Source organism: Sphaerodactylus townsendi, linkage group LG04 (assembly GCF_021028975.2).
Source record: "Sphaerodactylus townsendi isolate TG3544 linkage group LG04, MPM_Stown_v2.3, whole genome shotgun sequence".
In the NCBI taxonomy this organism is placed as follows: Eukaryota; Metazoa; Chordata; class Lepidosauria; order Squamata; family Sphaerodactylidae; genus Sphaerodactylus; species Sphaerodactylus townsendi.
Genome location: NC_059428.1, coordinates 152,275,703 through 152,295,067, shown reverse-complemented (window position 1 = coordinate 152,295,067; position 19,365 = coordinate 152,275,703). Strand labels below are relative to the sequence as shown.

The following is a 19,365-nucleotide window of genomic DNA, read 5'->3' as shown; positions in this document are numbered from 1 at the left end:
CGAACCTGGTGCACCACATTAGAGTCCACTGTTCTTAACTATTACACCCCACTGGCTCTCTGCTGCCTTCCTGTTAAGATTCAACCATTCCAGGAGCTCCAGAGTCCTTGTCTATATAACAGTGATCAATTGCTTAGAATTGCTGGCTCTGACCAGGGCAGAACTGTCGCAGAGCTACCTGCCGCCTGTCTGAGAATTTCCTGGAGACATTAATTTAAAATGAGGGAGATTTTGTAGCAGAGGTTAGATGCTGGGCTTTGTTCTGTGTGGAATCTATCTACCACCCTGTGTGAAGTCTGTCTATCCTCCAAAGAGTTCAACGGGAAATAGAATAATTGCTGAATGGCACAAATTTACCCATGGCGTTGAGCTGAGCGGATCGAATTCTGGCATGCTGTGAGCCAGCCGCAAAGGAGGCCGCAGGAAATGCGGTGCCCTGAAAGTTTGGAACGTCTAGGGGTGACCTCTTCCCGAGCGTCTACACCTCAGTGGAGACCATTTGCTCAGATGGACTGACCCGGAGCAAAACCTGTTTTTTCCTTCCCTCTTCTTATCTTGTCTGAGGGTGCAAAGGATCAAAGCTGGTTCTTGCTCGAAGTATTTCAAAGGCTGCTGGAGGATAATTCACTTAAGGCAGCCAACTTTTCCAAGAGAAATGGATCTGAGTTTTCACTTTTAACTAACATGCATTCTGACCGTCAGGCTGAAGGCCAGAAACCTAGTTCCAAGGAGATGCTTGTTCAGGGGTGTAGGACCCACAGAGCAGGGTGGGGCAGCTGGCTTGGCTTGGGGCCTCCTGGACACCTACCCCAGTGGGGTAATTGCCACTGGCTTTTGCCATCTGCTGCTTTCAAACCAGACTGGAATCTCCTTTCTGACTCAAGGCAGTAGCAGCCAAGTAATACATCAGCAATTCAGTATCCCTGCCTTGCAATGACTCTTGCCCACCACTGGGGGTGCTGTGCCCAGACTGCCTTGGCATGGAGGCAGATAGGCCTGGTGGTCTGATTCGGGCAGCTCTGGGCAACAAGCCAATGGTCCCTGCAGAACCCTGGGCTCAGCTCAGTCTATGAAGAGTTAGCCTCGGTGGCTGGAGGAGGATGTCACGTCACATCAGCAGCAGCCAGGTCTGGTGGACTGGGGTTGCCAGCCTCCAGGTAGGTGAATAATGAAAATGGAGAAGGTTGGTCCAAGCAGGAGGGAATAGGCAGAAGCACACACCTACAACCACTATCAAAGAAATGTAATTGGCTGACTCTTCAAGCCTGCCCTTTGGTTGGACTGCGGAGGAGCAGAAAGCACAACCAAGCAAGCAGGTGGCTGTGGATACCAAGCTGGCTCATCTATGTTGGGACTTCTGTGCAGTAAAGGCACCCAGCTCAGCTTCTGCTGATTAAATGTTTCCATTCGATAATTTCCCAATAAGTTGAGAACGATAATTTATCAAGCGGCGCACAGGGCTGTGGCTTCACAGGCAATCTATCGGATCTGACCTTTCATGGAGAACGTTCAGGAGAACCAAGTTGCGTGGTTACCATGGCAGTAGGAAAGGACGAAGGGAGGGTCGCTTGCCCTTTGGGGGACCCCTTAGAGAACGCCCCCCCCCCCAATCTCCATGTTGGTTGATTTCCCTGTGTTTTCACAAAAAAGGCTGAGGCCATTAGCAAGCGCCAGTGATTTTGGTGATTTAGACAAGATGCTGGGAGCTGAGACACGATGATGGATGAAAGCATTTCAGTTTCCTTGGGTCCCGCTAATGTGAAATATAGATTGTTATGGGTTCGTCGCAGCCCTTGCCTCGGCCTCATTTGTTCTACGCAGAGCTTCTTGTGCTGTGTCGCTTGGCCAGGAATTTTCCCTCCCTGTTTTGACTACTTCAGGCTTGGTTACAGGACAATCTGTTCTTGCTAGTTAATTTCAAAAAAAAAAAAAAAGGTTAATTACAAGAGAGTGGACCCGAGGGGGGGGGGAATGGGCTCTGTTTTGTCTTCCAGTGTTTCCCCTTTCATTAATTTTAAAATATATTTATTTAAAAACATCTAACAGTAACCTGGCTAGTCCCTGTGCAGATAATGGAAGTGTCACAACCCATTAACTACAGACAAGGTGGGTTTTTTTCAATGCCTGGGACTCCTCATCTGTTAGGAGTGCCTAGATTGTGTGTTCCTGCATGGCAGGGGGTTGGACTGGATGTCCCTTGTGATCCCTTCCAACTCTATGATTCTATATCAATTAATCTGTGTTCTGTCGTGCAACACAACTGGGAACGCATCCATCTCATCCTGCATGTGGGATCCCCATATTTTACATCTGGGATTGTCAAATATCTTTCTGCTATTGAGTCCAGGTTACCATTAATCACACACTTTTTAATATGCCTTATGACGTTTTGTTGTCTGCGTGTAGCCGGCCACAGCACAAGACTGGCAAATGACACTGGATTACTGAGGCTGCTGTCCTGGGTGTTTTTTCTCCACAGGAAGTTCTGTGGAATTCAATTGAACATACTCTTGAGTAAACGTGCGCTGGATCGGGTGGCATGAAGAGCTGAACCTTAGCAGCTCTGATCATATCAATTATATGGGCATTAGTCACATTTCCCCCTATCTGTTAAAGTTTAATCACAGCATGGTTTCCAAGATCTTGAGAAATGTCCCTATTCCTTGAGGAAATTAATATAACTCAGCTGTTCCTCTCTAAAGCTTTGGCAAAATGCCGGTGTCAGTAATGAGGGTATGTTTCCAGACATCCTCCAGTAGCTGCGGTCACATTGTGCTTTCAGATTCTGAGCTATTAACACCCTAGCGGAGATAAATCTGCTAAATGTTTAACTTTTTCTGAGCTTCTGAGTCCAATTCCTGTACTAAATAATGTAATTTTAAAAATACCTAAGTATCAGCTCTTTACTGAAAAGGCTTAAGCTAGGGATGGAGGAAAGGGTATTTTCGTTTTCTTCCACAGAATGTTGGTTTGAAAGAAGTATTATATTGACATTTGGCTGTTCATGACTGCTTGACTGAATTAACAGTGGAAGAAAGAAGAACGTATTGACATTTGTCCCACCTGGCAATTGGACTTTTCAAGATTATGGATCATCTCTGCCAAAAAAAATCCCCTTGTAGAAACTGTTTCAACAGAGATAAATGGGAGGAGGAGGAGGAGAAGAAGAAGAGGAGGAGGAGGAGGAGGAGGAGGAGGAGTTTGGATTCATACCCCACCTTTCTCTACTGCAAGGAGACTTAAGGTGGCTTACAAGCTCCTTTCCCTTCCTCTCCCCACAGCAGACACCTTGTGAGGTAGGTGGGGCTGAGAGAGCTCTGAACAGTGACTAGCCCAAGGTCTCCCAGCAGGAATGCAGGAGTGTAGAAACACATCTGGTTCACCAGACAAGCCTCTGCCACAGGGGCAGGAGTGGGGAATCAAACCCGGTTCTCCAGATTAGAATCCACCTGCTCTTAACCACTACAGCACGCTGGAGAGGAGAAATGATCATGCCCACTTTGCCTCTGGCCAGGGGTAATGCAAAATCATGGTTAGTTTGGGAAAGCTGGCTTTGGCAACCATGTGGAAGGGGGCGTGGCTCAGCGGAAGAGCGTTTGCTTGGCAGGCAAAAGGTCCCAGGTTCAATCCCCAGCATATCCAGTTTAAAAGATCGGTTCAGCAGCAGCAGGTGATGTGAAAGTGAAAGGCCTCTCTGCCTGACCGCCTAGAGTGCTGCCGCCAGTCAGAGCAGACAAAATTGGCCTTGACAAGACCAGTGGTCTGACTCTGTCGAAGGTAACGTCACATGTTCATGATTGCTCAGCTTCTAATCTGTGTTGACAGCTGCTGTTCCGATGGCTTCATAGCCAGGGAGAGGGTGCCCAGGTTTAAAATAGAACTTGCAAAAGCAGGGCATTTGTCAGGTAACCAAAACTCATGGCTGGTGGACTTTGTTCAGCTTGGCGCATCACACATTTGGCAGGGCTAAAGCTATCAGCCGTTTATATGCCTTCATGGACAAAGAGATGGGTTCATTACCAGGGAAGTGGCAAACCTGTTGCTCCCATCGGTGAGAGGGATTAGTGCAAATGTGGTTGACAAAATAATCACAATGTTTGGGGCTGATTCCCCGGCCCCGCAATTCTTTCGAGCGTTTACATTCATATCCAGAGTTTGACCAAACCATGGTTCATTGTGAAGTCTGAATGCGGCCCCAAGTTGAGTCGGCAGTGTGATGTGGCAGCCAAGAAAGCCAGTGCAGTTCTGAGATGCATCAGTAAGCGTGTAGTGTCTGGATCGAGGGGAGTAATTGTACCACTCTACTCTGCATTGGTCAGACCTCACCTTGAGTACTGGGTTCAGTTCTGGGCAACCGAAATGGTCAAAGGTGTGGAATCCATGCCCTGTGAAGAGAGGTTTAGGGAGCTGGGGATGTTCACTCTGGAGAAGTAAAAGTTAAGGGGGGACATGATAGCCATGTTTAAATATTTGAAGGGATGCCATGTCAAAAAGGGAGCAAGCTTGTTTTCTGCTGCTCCAGAGACTAGGACCAGGAGTGATGGGTTCAAGGTGCAGGAAAAGAGATTCCACCTAAACATTAGGAAGAACTTTCTGACTGCCAGGGCTATTCAACAATGGAATTCACTACTTCAGAGTATGGTGGAGTCTCCTTCTTTGGGGGTTTTTAACAGAGGCTGGATGAACATATGTCCGGAGTGCTTTGACTGTGTGTTCCTGCATTGCAGGGTGGTTGGACTTGATGGCCCTTGGGGTCTATGATTCCATGAAGTTCACTCCTTTCAGACTGTGATCAAACCACAGTTTATTGTGAAGTCTGAATGCAGCCCCGAGTCCACCCCTTTCAAAGCCAAACCCCGTTTCTGAAACGCCATTCTTCACTGGTTGAAAGAATTTCTGGGATTCATCGAGCAGGACATTTTTCTCCTCACAGGAATCAATCAGGCCTTGGATCAGTGAAGCCGTTGTATCATGTCAATCCAGATGTCAAACAGGTTGGGTACCTGATGTGACTGTATAGGGGCCAGTCTGCTTCAAAACAGACAGCTCACGTAGAAAACGCGCAGGAGAAAACTCCTTGAACTATGAACATTATATATGACAGCGGGGGAAAAATTGCTCTTCTCCAAGAGGGCTCTTGGCTTAGCTTTTGTGATAATGCACAGCGACAGAAGGTGTAACTCTATTAAGAAGCGACGTGGATTGCACAGGAAAAGAAAGAATGAAAGCAAGCCTCACATCCCGTTATTTGGTCAGCAGGACCAGGGAGAGATGATTAAGATTTTCTTCCGTCCGCAGTCCCAAAGTTCTAGAAGCGTTGCTTTCATCCAAAGTTAACACGAAATCCAGACTATTTGGAGTTTCAAGATAGGTCACCCCACACACACACTGGAGTCATACTTTCATGCTAAAGCCTTGGCAGCTAAATGCAGGAACTGTTTTCTCTGAAGTTTTGAGTTTCAGGTGACATCTGGCAATACAGAGGGGGGAAAATACCGGTGGATGGTGTTAGATCCGTACTGGCTCATTTGCACATTCAAGCTCTCCCGCAGCGGAGCCATCATTTAATGAGGACCGTGCATGTGTGAACTGGCCTCTCCCTGGAGCCATTTCCCTGGCTGTTTTCAGCCAGGCTGCCAGGAGCCACCATCGGCCCATGATGGTCTCTTCACTTGCAGGCGAATACATCTCCAAGGTTCTTGATTGAAGCCCATTTGCAGGCAACCTGTGGAAATGTATGTTCCTTGTTCCCCCTTTTCCTTCCATCTCACCAGATTTTCATCCTAAAAAATTAGCTACTTTTCTTCAAATGCAAGCCCAGGGCTGGACCGAGTTGCTTGTGCTCTTTTTGGGCTGCCGACTTCAGATCCAGAATGTGCATATCAGGTCTCCATCTTTTTAACCAAACTATGCTCCTCTGCCTTTAGCAGCACACATTAACACCTCCTGCTGTGCCCCAAAGAGCTTCATTCGGCAGAACTGCCAGGAAAAAAGTCCAGAGAAGGGCAATGAGGATGATTGAAGGATTGGAGCACCTTTCTTATGAGGAGAGGCTGCAGCGTTTGGGACTCTTTAGTTTGGAGAGGATACGTCTGAGGGGGGATATGATTGAAGTCTATACAATTATGCATGGGGTAGAAAATGTGGACAGAGAGAATTTTTTCTCTCTTTCTCACAATGCTAAAACCAGGGGACATACATTGAAAATGATTGGGGGGGGGGGGGGAGAATTAGGACTAATAAAAGGAAACATTTCTTCACGCAACGTGTGATCGGTGTTTGGAATATGCTGCCACAGGAGGTGGTGAGGGCCACTAACCTGGGTAGCTTTCAAAGTGGCTTGGAGAGATTGATGGAGAAGTCGATCTATGGCTACCAATCTTGATCCTCCTTGATCTAAGACTGCAAATGCCTTAGCAGACCAGGTGCCCGGGAGGAGCAGCAGCAGCAGAAGGCCATTGCTTTCACCTCCTGCCTGTGAGCTCCCAAAGGCATCTGGTGGGCCACTGTGAGTAGCAGTGTGCTGGACTAGATGGACTCTGGTCTGATCCAGCAGGCTCTTGCTTATGTTCTTAAAAGCCATGGGAGCAGCAGCCCATTTTTTTCCTGCTCAGGTGGCAACCACACAGAACTCCCTTCTTCTCCAGAGAAGAATGGAAGACCCGAGGAAGACGCTTTCCCTACAGTTGCATTCATGCTGTGGAAAGCCTTCCCAGAGGAAATTTCGTAGACGCTTTCCCCAATGTTATTTCATCAGCAAGTCAAAATCGTTTTGTGTTAAAAAATCTTTTCCGGTAACAGCCTCAAAGGTCTCTAAGATGACTGCTCCATTGGGAGTATGTACTATTTACTGCTGCCGCAGACACCTTAAAGTGGATTTGGACTGCATTTTATTGAATTTTGTATTGTTGAGTTTTGTCGTGTGGGAAGATCTCCATTGTGTTCTAAGGCATACATTGCCTCAGGCAAAGAGTTCCCGCAATCTCCCTCTCTCTTGAAAAAGGGGACTGGTTAATGTACTTGAATTTTAAATAGCAGAGGGAAAAGTCACCACCTTGTTCTGAAGGGAAGGGTTTCCATCTCCCAAAGGAAAGTTCTTGTTCTGAACAAAACCAGGTCGGTAACGCAGAGAGCACTTCTCAGCAAGACTCCTTGGAACGAAAGCTGTTTAGGTCTATTCCATGGGGTTTACTTTCATAGAGAAAGCTGCTCTATGCCAGGGTGGTGTAGTGGTTAAGAGCAGGTGGATTCTAATCCAAAGAACCAGTTTTTTTTAAGCATTTTATTTGCAATTTATAATTAATAACATACATACATGAATCGTAGCATCATTAACATAACAATGTATAATAGAATCTGTTGTATGTCTAAGTAAATCCAACACAGTTGATGCTATTAAATAAGGTCAGACTATTTTCTGTCTATACAACAAAATGACTTCTCCTTCAAAAGATTTCAAGTGCTTGCTTGTTACATTAACATTTCTAGCGGGTTATAATTTCCTGAACCCCCCGTTCAGTTTTAAAGTTAACTAAATTGTCTAGTATTTAATTTACAGTAAATCTAATTCAATTAGTTATGCTATTGTTGTTTCTTAAAAAAAAACCATATGCCATTAATAATCAATTGGATTAAGATCGATATCTTTCTTTCCCTTTAAATATATTATCCAAGGTTGCCAAGTCTCTAAATATATTTCCACTGGAAGAAGTCTCGATTGGTGAAATCCCTTATCCAAAATAAAAAGTTGCTGTATTTTAGTATACCAGTCTTCCATGGAAGGTACTATTTCAGTTCTCCATTGTTTGGCCAGAATTAGACGTGCTGCAAGGATGAGATGGAACAATAAATGTTTTTGATGTTTCTCTATTCGTTTCTCTAACATACTAGGACCCAACAGGTAAGTTATAGAAGATTTTTTTAAATTTTAATTTCATAATACTTTCTATTTCTGTATGAATAAATAACCAATATTTTTTTATTTTTGAGCAGGTCCACCATGAATGGAAGAAAGTCCCTGGTTCCTGGCCGCATTTCCAACATATAGGTGAATTTTTGTTATTGATTTTGGAAAGGGTTACTGGTGTAATATAATCTCTGTAAAAAAGTTTTGAAGAGTGTTCCCAATAATTTGTGTTGGGGGTATATCTATAAATTTCTGTCCAAAATTTTTGCCATGAGGTCAGCATGATGGGTCTGTTTATGTTCTCAGCCCATTTAATCATGCTCATCTGTTTCTAATTTCTGTTGTAATAGTAATTGGTATATTTTACTTATTATTTTTGTGTCATCACCTACTAATATTTTATCTAGTTCATTGTATTTATCTTGTATTCCCCAGGTTTTGTCATCATATGACCAGCTATTCTGAAGTTGAAGGTAAGTGAACCATTGACAATTTTTTTCCTGAATTTTAATTGATTCTCTAGGTTTAATTATTAATCTATTTTGGTAAGTGTATGTAATATCCTTGTATGTTAACCAGTTTTTTTTTTCATTTTTGTCCCTGATTTGTAATCCCTCCATACGTGAAAGCCATATGGGTATTTTACTGTAGAAGGTCTTTCTATATTTGATCCAAATCTTAAGGAGAGAATTTTTTACTATATGTGTATTAAAATCTCGATCCCCTGTTTTATTTCCTTCCTTTGCCCGCCATAAATAATTATGCCAACCTCGTCCAAAGAACCCGTTTTGATTCCCCACTCCTCCACCTAAGTGGCGAGGCTTATCTGGTGAACCAGATGTGCTTCCTTTCCGCCCTCCTACATCCCTGCTGGATGACCTTGGGCTAGTCACAGTTCTTCGGAGCTCTCTCAGCCCCACCTGCCTCACAAGGTGTCTGTTGTGGGGAGAGGAAGGGAAAGGAGCTTGTAAGCCACCTTGAGTCTCCTTACAGGAGAGAAAGGGGGGATATAAATCCAAACTAAAATCCAACCTCTATGTTGAATAAGGCCATTGGTCTATCTAGTTTCCACTTTAGCATCATGTACATCATGACCAGTAGTGGTTCTCCAAGATCTCAGGCAGAGAAATAAGACCTTTGTATCTGGAGACTTCAGGGATGGAACCTCAGCCCTTCTGCACATAAAAAGCCATCGTGGTGTTGTGGTTAAGAGCAGGTGCACTCTAATCTGGAGAACCGGGTTTGATTCTCCATTTCTCCACCTGAGTGGCGAACTCTAATCTGGCATATCCGGTTTGATTCCATACTCCTCTGCATGAAGCCTGCTGGGTGACCTGAGGCTAAGCCAGAATTCTCTCAGCCCTGTTGGCCTCACAAGGTGCCTGTTATGGGAAGAGGAAAGGAACGGAGTTTGTAAACCATGAGGGGGCTCTTTAGAGAAAGGCAGGATATAGAAACAAACTCTCCTTCTAAAGCTGGAATTGCCAACTCCACCTCGGTTAATTCCTGGAGATTTGGGGAATGGAGCCATTCACACACACTTCCCCTCCTGAAATTTTTGCATGCTATTTTAAAACTGAGAGACTCCTCACCACAAGGTTTGGAGAATGGTCAGGCCAGCGAGGAGAGGCGTATGGTTCCGGGGGTGGGGTAGTGCAGATCCCGTCACCTCTGCCCGAGCTGCCAAAAAAATCTCCAGGCCGCACTGCGACATCTGCTGAGGGTCCCAGTAAAGGAAAGGCAGATAACCTTGGCTTGATGTGCCAGATTTGGAACGACGCCAGGCACCGAAGGGGCTGCTGTTAAATTGCATCTGTGTGAGATGGAATTCATCTGCTCTCGTGGGCCTTTGATCCAGCTCCCTTTCCCGGTCTCTTCTGTTCTCTCCTCTTTTGTTGAATTTCTGGTTCGTAGGTCATCAGCCCGTAGGCACCGTTTCTCTTTTTTCTCTGCCTGGACTTTGGGCACACGTGTGCCTTTTCACCCAGAGCATCTATTCATTTTTAGCCTGCCCATCATCACCATGCTCTCGGCCTATCGAGATCAGCCTCGTCTTCTCTGACTGGCAGCAGCTCTCCATGTTCCCAGGGCCGAGGCCTTTCACACCACCTGCTACCTGGTCCTTTAACTGGAGATGCCGGGGCTTAAAACAAGCCCTTTTTGTAAGCAAAGCAAAAGACTCTTCTGCTGAGCCAAGGGTCCCAGGATGCCACACCGTCTCTCCATAGATCTGAAACTGTATTTTTAAAAATTTACTGTCATTAACAGCCTTAAGTCTTTTGCGGGAGAAATGCAGTTTCAACGTTTCTAAAACGAGTAAATAAAATGCAAAGAAAGCCGTCTGATTTATACCTCCCCCCCAAACAGCCAGTCCACTAAGCAGACCTTGGCAGTTGTCTAGAGCAGTGACGGCGAACCTTTTCGAGACCGAGTGCCCAAACTGCAACCCAAAACCCACTTGTTTATTGCAAAGTGCCAACGCGGCAATTTAACCTGAATACTGAGGTTTTAGTTTAGAAAAAATGGTTGGCTCTGAGGCGTGCGTTACTCAGGAGTAAGCTTGGTGGTAGAAGGTGGCTTCGCTTTGAAGCAACCATGCCACTCTTTGGACAGGTAAATCACGACCCTAGGAGGGTTTACTCAGAAGCAAGCCACATTGCCAGCAACCGAGCTTACTCCCAGGTAATGGATCACACTTTAGTTCTTTGCATGAAAATCAGTGGGGTTTAACAGCGCTTACCAGGGCTACCTATACTGCTTCCCCAAAACTAGGTCTTAGGTTTAATGCTAATAATTGAACCCAGCGGCCCAGGCCAGCCTAGGTGTGTGTGTGTGTGGGGGGGCAATTTCCCCCCCCCACATGATGAACTCTGTTTGTGCGTGCCCACAGAGAGGGCTCTGAGTGCCACCTCTGGCACCCGTGCCATAGGTTCGCCATCACTGGTCTAGAGCATTAGAACTATGAGGATGTTAGAGGCCCACAGACAGCCCAGGGATCCAGGGTGCAGGGCAGAGAGAGAGCCGAACCAGCATTCCTCCGATGCATGCTTACCATGCCTAATGAAACGTCCACTATGTTAAATGAATTTACTCCCAGGTAACAGATCTTAGGACTGCAGCCTTTGAGCTGGTTTGTTTGATTATTGGAGCCTGTAGGTTGAATGGGGCGCTACTAAAGGGATCGTTCATGTTGCGCACCAAAAACCTTGAAGCTGGTCTTTCACCCCCGCATTATGTAACCTTTAATGTAATGTAAACTTTAATACTTCTGATTTTTCTCAATCATTCCCAACTCTTGTAAAAGGAATTCAGTTCCATTCAACTATAAACCAATTCATTCTAAGCTGAGAACAACTTCCAATTAAAATACCACTCCAATTAAAATACCACTTGACTTTTGAGAGAGGCCCTGATACTTCTCGCAAGGAATTAGGTTCCATTCAACTATAACCCAATTTATTCTGAGCTGAAAACAACTTTCCCTGTTCTCTTCCCCCACAAGGTTTTATGATCTTGTGGAGTATCTGAATTATCTAAGGTGGATGTGTAGATGTTTTCAAGAATCTTACAAGAGAAGGTGATCCAATTACTTGGGTATCAATCTTATATAATAAAAACACTGTTATGAAATGCTGCTGAATGCGTCAGGGGTGGATACTTGCTATCTCCTTCATTGTCTAGTTTCCAACCTTACCCTTGTGCCAAATTTGACAGATAATACAGAGTTGGGAGGAAACAGAACACAGTCCTATATATAAAATACTTGGTCAGAGTCATTGTCTGTGAGTCACCAGATATTGTCCACAAGCTCTCTTTTTATAGTCTTAAGAGTCAGAATCTTGCTTTTGTTTTATTGTTAAAATTTTTATTGTTAAAGCAGTTCTGCATCTTACCATTGTGAAAAGCTTTATTTTAAAAGCTTTATTGTTCTGCATCTTACCATTGTTTTGTCTGGTGTGATGCACGAACAGCACACTGGTATACATCCATTTCTGAACTCTGCAGTCCCATTCAGTGAACACTTCCCCCCCCCTCCCGTCCCCCTGCCAGAAAAGAGTGACATTTCTTTGTTTTGTATAAGAAATTCAGGAGCAAAACCATATGTTTTGGGAACTGGGTGATCCGCCATCCCAGGACCTCTGATCTTTCCTGCAGGTGCGAATATGCTTGCCATATGCACGGGGTGGCATACAAAACCATACACCTTGAATTGCATTTCCCCCTAATTATAAGGATAAAGAGGCTGGAGTCCCGTAATACGCAAAACCACAGATGATGTTTACTGTTCATGAGTGACCCTGAAAACGTGAAGATGTTTGTCATCTTTTTCCCGCCGAGGATCAAAAAATCTATTTCCTTTTAAACAATGTAAATGAACATTTCTGTGAATTGGTAGCCAAATTCCTTTTAGACGTAATTAATGCTTCGGTGTGAAACAGGGGTATGCAACCATTGAGTATTGGGTGAGTTTTTATATACATCATATGCAATTATATAAGTTTTTGAAGTTAACGGTAATTTTCATATGCCAATAAAGGCTTGCATTGCATTGCCTGCCTCTGCATAGCGACCCTGGTATTCTTTGGTGGTCTCCCTTCCAAGTACTAACCACCCCCAACCTTTCGTAGCTTTTGACATCTGATGGGATCAAAGCTACCCAGGTCAGGGCTTATAATCTACAAGTCAATTTTTAAAAGAGCCATCTGCCTGTGTCTCAAGCGCAGTCCCAGCGGCAACTTTAACCAGAAGGTGAAACCTCTGGGAAATTTCACATTGTGGAGAGGCGAGATGCTCTTGAAACTCTATTACATTTAGAAGACTCCGCCGAAAACAAAACGAAAAGCCCTTGCCGTGAGGCTGCACTGAGGCAAAGCTGCAGAGGAGAACCAGGGATGAGGTGGATTCAGCAGGTAATCCTTGCTGCTTGTGAGACAAACAAACAGATCGAATGTTTGGAAAGTTTTTGAAGCTGTTGAACTGAGGTTCGGAGTTGAGGGCATTCCTAGTAGGCCTGAGCTTAGAATGTCATAGTTTTTTGGCTCATGAATAAACTGGGGGTGGGGGTATAAGAAATGGCTCCTCTTCCTGCCCCTTGACCCCAGCTTCGTTCGCGAAGATCAGCTAGTCTGTTACAGAGCTGTTGTTTCGTTTGAGGTTTAGGAAGGATCAGAGTTGGCAAGGTGCCATATAAAAGAGGTGTGTGTGTGTGTGTGTGTGCGCGCGCGCGTGTGTGTGTGTGTGTGAATACTCATACACACGTATGAACCTTGTTTCAAAGGTGGGTGACTTCCTTTACAGCAGAAGTTTCCCCAGATTACTTGTTCATATATTTAAAATAGTAATAATACGTATTCAGTGACAACGTGTGCACATTTTACATTATGGTTTTACGATTCTGTTATAGACACCAACATGTAATTTATATATTTCCATTATGGGTGCATGCATACACAGACATATATGTTTCCGTGTTTGCATATGCACGCATACATGCATGTCATTTTATATAAACTAATAAAGCATCTATTGTTTATTTATTGTCTATCCATTGTATTTATAGTTTGTTAAAAAGTTTAATTACTAATAGACACCCACATAAGGAATTTGCAAAGTTTATCACTCTGTCGTACATTTTCACCACTTCGTCCGCCTGGAATTCCTTGCCGCTCCGCCCACCTCCCCTCTCAGCCAATCACCAATGAGCCGAGTCTTCCTTCCCCTTGCGGGGGCGCTTTCGCCTCCTGGCCTGACCCGAGCGGCTCGCCGTACAAGAGTTGCCTTAGCGACCGTGGCGGCGCGGCCTGGTCCTGAATAACAGCGGTCTGAAGGCTGCCGTGACGTTGCCTGAGGCGAAATCGGCGGCCGCAGTCTAACGAAACCGAGGCATTTGGCGCCGAGATGTCTTTCCGCGATCTCCGTAGTGAGTGGAGTGGCGTTGAACCGCCGGGGAGGTTTTCCCGGGACGGGGGACGGAGACGACTGGGGGATAGGAGGACCGGTCCTATTCACCATGTGTGATACCATATCCCCTCTTCCTCCAACGAATTTAAGAGTGTTTGTGTGGGATTATTTCTGTCTTTCACAACAATCCTGTTGGGTAGGGTACGTCATCTAATTCAGGCGAGTCCAGTTCTGCCCCTCCAGATGTTCAGGGACTACGATTCCCAACAACCCCCAGCAATTAGATAGGGGTGTCTAACTCTGCTCCTCCTGATGAACTGAAAAGTCCCTGGACATCTGGAGGGGCAGAGTTGGATACCCCTGATCTAATTGCTCTTGCAGTCTGAATCTCTTTCTGGCTGAGGTTCTTACATTTCCAAAGCAGGACACGTGAGAGAGAAATTTGATTAATGTTGCCCTTCCCTTTTGTTTCTTCTGCTGTCAAAATTCAGATTGCCTGTGCCTTGGGGCGTAAGCCTGCGCGAATTAGTAAAATCCTTTAAGTACCATTTATGTTGATGGTTTACTAAAGGATAGTAAATGGGTATGAAGTTGATGGCCCATGCCTTAAGGTGTATGTGATGGCTATTTAAAAAATCTTGCTGCAATTCTGTAGGTTTTTCTTCAAAACAGCAGCAACAGCCCTGACATCTGTGCACAACCCGGCTCAGTTTATTCTCCTCATATGCACGAGCATTGTAAGTGGCACATTCTGCATCATGTTTCCCTGAACGCCAAACGATAAACACCATTCTTCTGGTTAATGAAGCACACACGAGTGGCGGGGTGGCATTGGATTCATTTTCATTTGTCAACGCCTCCGCTGTGAAACCGGGGTGTGGAATCAGCAATGCTGCAAAGAGCGACAGAGATAGTGTATTTCTGTGCCCACGCAGGGTACGCTTCTCATTTCTTAGGTCGCTGCCTGTGGGAGCAGGTCACACAAGAGAGAGAGGCAAGAAGGAGAAAGTGTAAAATTAAATCTTCAACCAGAATAATGCAGTATGAAACAATATTGTTTTGGCCATGTGCCTACGAGCAGCACAGACCCAATCCAAAGGAGCAGGCATCGCATGTGCCCCAAAGCACATCTGCTGTGCAACCAAATAGCAGGCTTGCTCAAATGCTAGCACAGCTGGTTTAATCGTTTGGAGAAACCAGGGCTTATGAGAGTCGTAGAGGTTTGAACTTGAGGGAGGAAGAACAGCAGACTTCACATACTCTGAGGCCCCCTCCCACCCACCCACCCACCCAAACTGTGGCACTGCATCAGCTTTGGTTTCTCTCCTTCTCCCTTACTGGTCCTCTCTCTTCTCATCTTGCATTCTCATCTTTTTAAAATGTTGAGGAAATAGTGGTGGTAAGATTGCCCTGGTAGCAGTCATCACATGCCAATTTTGATTTGCCACCCACCAGGTGAAACTGGCTCACGAGACTCTGTGAACAGGGAGTGGGGAAACCCATAGCTTGTCTGGTCTGTGTTATTCTAGGTTTAACACTGACTGACTTTCTGCAAGATACATTGTAGTATCAATAGTTGGGAACAGTTGTTTTCGCTGATAGACACATGTAAATTAAAAGCTGATTTTACTCATTAGAGATTCAGTTTTCTTTTTTTGCGAATTTTGGCATTCGGGTTTTTTTTAAATGCGCTTGGCAACTTGGAGGTTTAAGGTAATGCCGCTGCGATGAATCTTTCTCTTTAGAAATAATGAAATAAATGTTTTGTTTCTCAAAGATTTTACTGAAATGATGAGGGCCCTGGGTTATCCCCGGCTCATCTCTATGGAGAATTTTCGCACACCGAACTTCTGGCTTGTTTCAGAGATACTCCTTTGGCTGGTGAAAAGGTTGGTGCTTCAGATTTTGTTTATTTGGTTTATTTGTAGCTCATCTTTCTCTGTGATGCTCAAGGCAGAGTACAGAGTGAGGAAGTAAGAAGCAGGGCGACTTGGGAAGGGAGGTGGAAAGCGGCGCCTTCACACCGCTCGGGGCCACACAGGACGGCGCTGCTGTATTGCAGCAGCACTGCCTGAGCGAACAGCTGCCCAGGGACTGGTGTTTTTCTGTCCCTGGGCCACTGTTTTTGGCCCTGTGCGGAAAGGGCCATTGATTCAGCATTTCTAAAATACCACTGAAGGGTTTTTTTTCTGCCTAGTGCTTGTTAATCTTGAACCTTAGGGTTTTTCCCAAGAAAAATACCAGGAATGGTATGTGATTCTCACTTACTCACATTCCGCCACTCATACCTCTGCTAGTGCAGTTGTGTGCATGTTTGGTTGCTTAAGAGTGCCGTTCCTTGGCCTTTAAAAAAATGATTTACATCAAAGGGCAGGAGAAAAATCCTATGAACTAGGAATTTGGCAGCACCAATGCAGAAGAAGAGAAATACCTTAAGCACGTGCAGAGTTCTCCCTGTCTCTCTCATAATAAAAGTCAGATCAGGACATTTGTTGCTTCTGTTAGGCCAGAAGCAATTTCAGTGAAGAAGTTGGGCCATAGGGGCGGGCAGGGGAAGTATTTTTCCCCAAAAAGTAGTCACACCTTTGGCTTGAGAGACAAAATATTTGTTGATGAAAGAAGGACTTCTCTGGTAAATTCCCTTTAGTAAATACACCCTTTGAAACCCATTGGCTTCCATGCACTTGCAAGAGTTTAGCTCTGCTTAAGATGGCACCAAATTTTTGCTAAACCTAGGCATGTGTAAGTAACAGTTTCTGGTACGTATATAAATTCTGGTCTGTTTATTTCCTCCCTTCAGTCCACATTGCACCTTTGCAGTATTATAGTTTCTGTGGCCAGGCAGCCGTAAATCACAGTGTTATTCAGTGCCGCTTGTGAATTGAGATGGTGCAGCAGACCGTGGTCAATAGCAGTAGTTGACAGACCAACTACAAAGTTTGAAATCCTGGTCTGATGCTGATTCTTCCCCCACCCCAATTTGTTGGACCCTGCATTTTGATTCACAGCAATCTGGGGTTTGAGCAAAAATGGTTTACTGTGATGCCTGAATTCTGTCCCCCTACCCTGTCGTTGCTTTTGACATCCTGCTGGAGGAAATCTTCCAAATTTAATAGATTTAGGGTAGGGGTGTCCAATTCTGGCTCTCCAGCTGTTCACGAACTATGATTCCCATCAGCCCCACCAACATGTTAGCAGGGGCTGATGGGAATCATAGTTCATGAACACCTGGAGGGCCAGAGCTGGACCCCCTTGATTTTGGGTCTCAGGGCGGGCGGAGCCGCTATGCTTTGCGTGGTCTGCACTTTGAGACAGACCAGGCATGGGATTCAGTTTGGGTCTGTCGGAGCAGAAAAGATATAGCATATCCAATTAATTAGGAGCCTTGTGACTCTCTCTTGAAAGCGAGACAGCTGGGCTTACTCTTTCCTGGTCCCAAATCTAAAACAGAATCACTGAGCCTGCCGTGCTTAGGTGATCGAGATTGATGCGGAACTTGACCCTGTGTCGTTTTCTTCATCAATCGGAATGGATCTGTGTCATTCCATATGCATGACATTCCGTTGCTTCTGTCTCAAGGTTGATTCTTTTTAAATTGCCTTGAGCGAAACCTGCTTGTGAAGTGCTTTGGGAGCTTTCAAGATGATAGGTGTGATATGAGCCCAGCCTCTTGGGAGGGAAGTGGGAAAGTTTAGTTCCTTGCTCTTCTGCCACTCCTTATCTTTTGCTCTCTGTTAAGAGGAGGCCTGCACCTGTCAGTATTTTTCTCTCCTCCAGTACTGTAGTCTTGTGTGACCACCAGGAGGGTGGACATAAACATAAAAGAAATAGTTGTACAGCCAGTTTGTTGTCCAGTGAGTAGTTACATCATGGAACTCACTGCTAGAGGAGATGGGCATAAGGAAGGCAGGTGTTGGACAGGAGGAAAAGTCTATCAGTGTCTACCAGCCAATGAAGAAACAAATCCAGTTCACCAGATTAGATTCCAAACCTTCATGTGGCGGAGTGGGGAATCAAACCTGCGTCTCCAGATTAGAGTCCATCTGCTCTTAACCACTATACCACGCTGGCTCTTTAGAGTGTAAATGTCTCAATGCCATGGTTAATAGTAGGGTCATGCCATCTATGCTTTGCTGGTTTGTTCCTGGACAGTTGATTGGCCTCTGTGTCAAACAGGATCCTGGACTGCATGGACTGCTGGTCTGATCTAGCAAGGGTTTTTCTTCTGAGCTTGCAAAGAACAAGACAGAAGAGTTTGGATTTATATCCCACCTTTCTCTCCTGTAAGGAGACTCCAGGTGGCTTTCAAGCTCCTTTCCCCTCCTCTCCCCACAACAAACATCTTGTGAGATAGGTGGGGCTGAGAGAGTTGCAAAGAACTGTGACTAGTCCAAGGTCACCCAGCAAGCTTTGTGTGTAGGAGCAGGGAAACAAATCGGTTAACCAGATAAGAGTCTGCCACTCATGTGAAGGAGTGGGGAATCAAACCTGGTTCTCCAGATTAGAGTTCCTCTGCTCTTAACCACTGTATGATATACAGATAGGACTCAGGGAGCCTCTTTAGTCCTCACTGTGAGTAATAATGAGGCTTTTTTAAATGCTAAAATTAAGTTTCTTTTGTAAAACTTCCTCGAAGTTTAAAAAAGGATCTATCTTTTGATTCTGCACGTCTTTCACTGCTTGCAGACAGTTAGTCGATGTGTCTTTAATTCTACAAATGCCTTTTTTTGCAGGTATGAGCCTCAATCCGATATCCCTTCAGACGTGGAGACAGAGCAGGATCGGGTGTTTTTCATTAAGGCAGTTGCTCAGTTTATGGTGAGTTTGTTCAGGAATGCACAGTGGGCCCTATTTATTTCAGGGTTTGAGGCTGGAACACGTGCTGGGTCCCAGTGGTAGTTTTGCCTGAATGCTACTTACTGTTTGTACAGGCTTATAAAAAGAGACCTGGGACATTAAGCCTGCCCTGTGAGTGAACTTAGAATCATCGAGTTGGAAAGAGCCATCCAGATCATCTAGTCCAACCCCCCTGCTCAATGCTAGATCATCACTCTTATTTGGTATGGTATTGCTCCAAAAAGAAGGAGGGGGGATTCATAGTGGGTACGATTGCAAATAACAAGCAGAGATCCAGTACACGAGAAACACAAAAACTCTATGGAAATTGTAGTCTCGTTGACTGCAGTAGGTAATCGATGTGGGCCTGGGGAAATCTGCAGGTCTTCAACCAACTTCTAACTCTGTTTCCCTCATTCTACCCTCCACCCCGATGTGTGCCTATCTAGTTGGATATGTTTTTCCATATGGTATCAATTGCTCTTTTTGAAAATGCTGGTGCGGAGTAGATATAGTCCGCGGTGGGCACGGTATATTAAATTTAATAAATAATAAATAACAATAACAAAAGTCTGCATTTTGCCAGGGTATGCAGCATGAACAAACTTCCTTGAATTTTCCCTTCCCTTCCATGTGTAGCCCTGAGATCAGAATAGCTCCTTGGTCGTCTTATCTTGTCTTAAGCACCCAGTCCTGGTTTTGCAGTGAAATTAATGCCATAA

At 45.0% G+C, this 19,365-nt stretch overlaps 1 protein-coding gene across 2 annotated transcripts in view; it reads left to right on the top strand.

Annotated features, from left to right (window-relative positions):
• Positions 1–13,668: 13,668 nt before the first annotated feature.
• Positions 13,669–19,365, top strand: part of CLUAP1 (clusterin associated protein 1) — a 50,383-nt gene continuing 44,686 nt past the window's right edge. For both annotated transcript variants that reach the window (XM_048492503.1, XM_048492502.1), the window contains exons 1-3: positions 13,669–13,826; positions 15,585–15,696; positions 18,541–18,625. In XM_048492503.1, the coding sequence (XP_048348460.1) occupies positions 13,805–13,826; positions 15,585–15,696; positions 18,541–18,625 (219 nt within the window). In that variant the 5' untranslated portion in view covers positions 13,669–13,804. The remainder of the gene's footprint in view (positions 13,827–15,584; positions 15,697–18,540; positions 18,626–19,365) is intronic.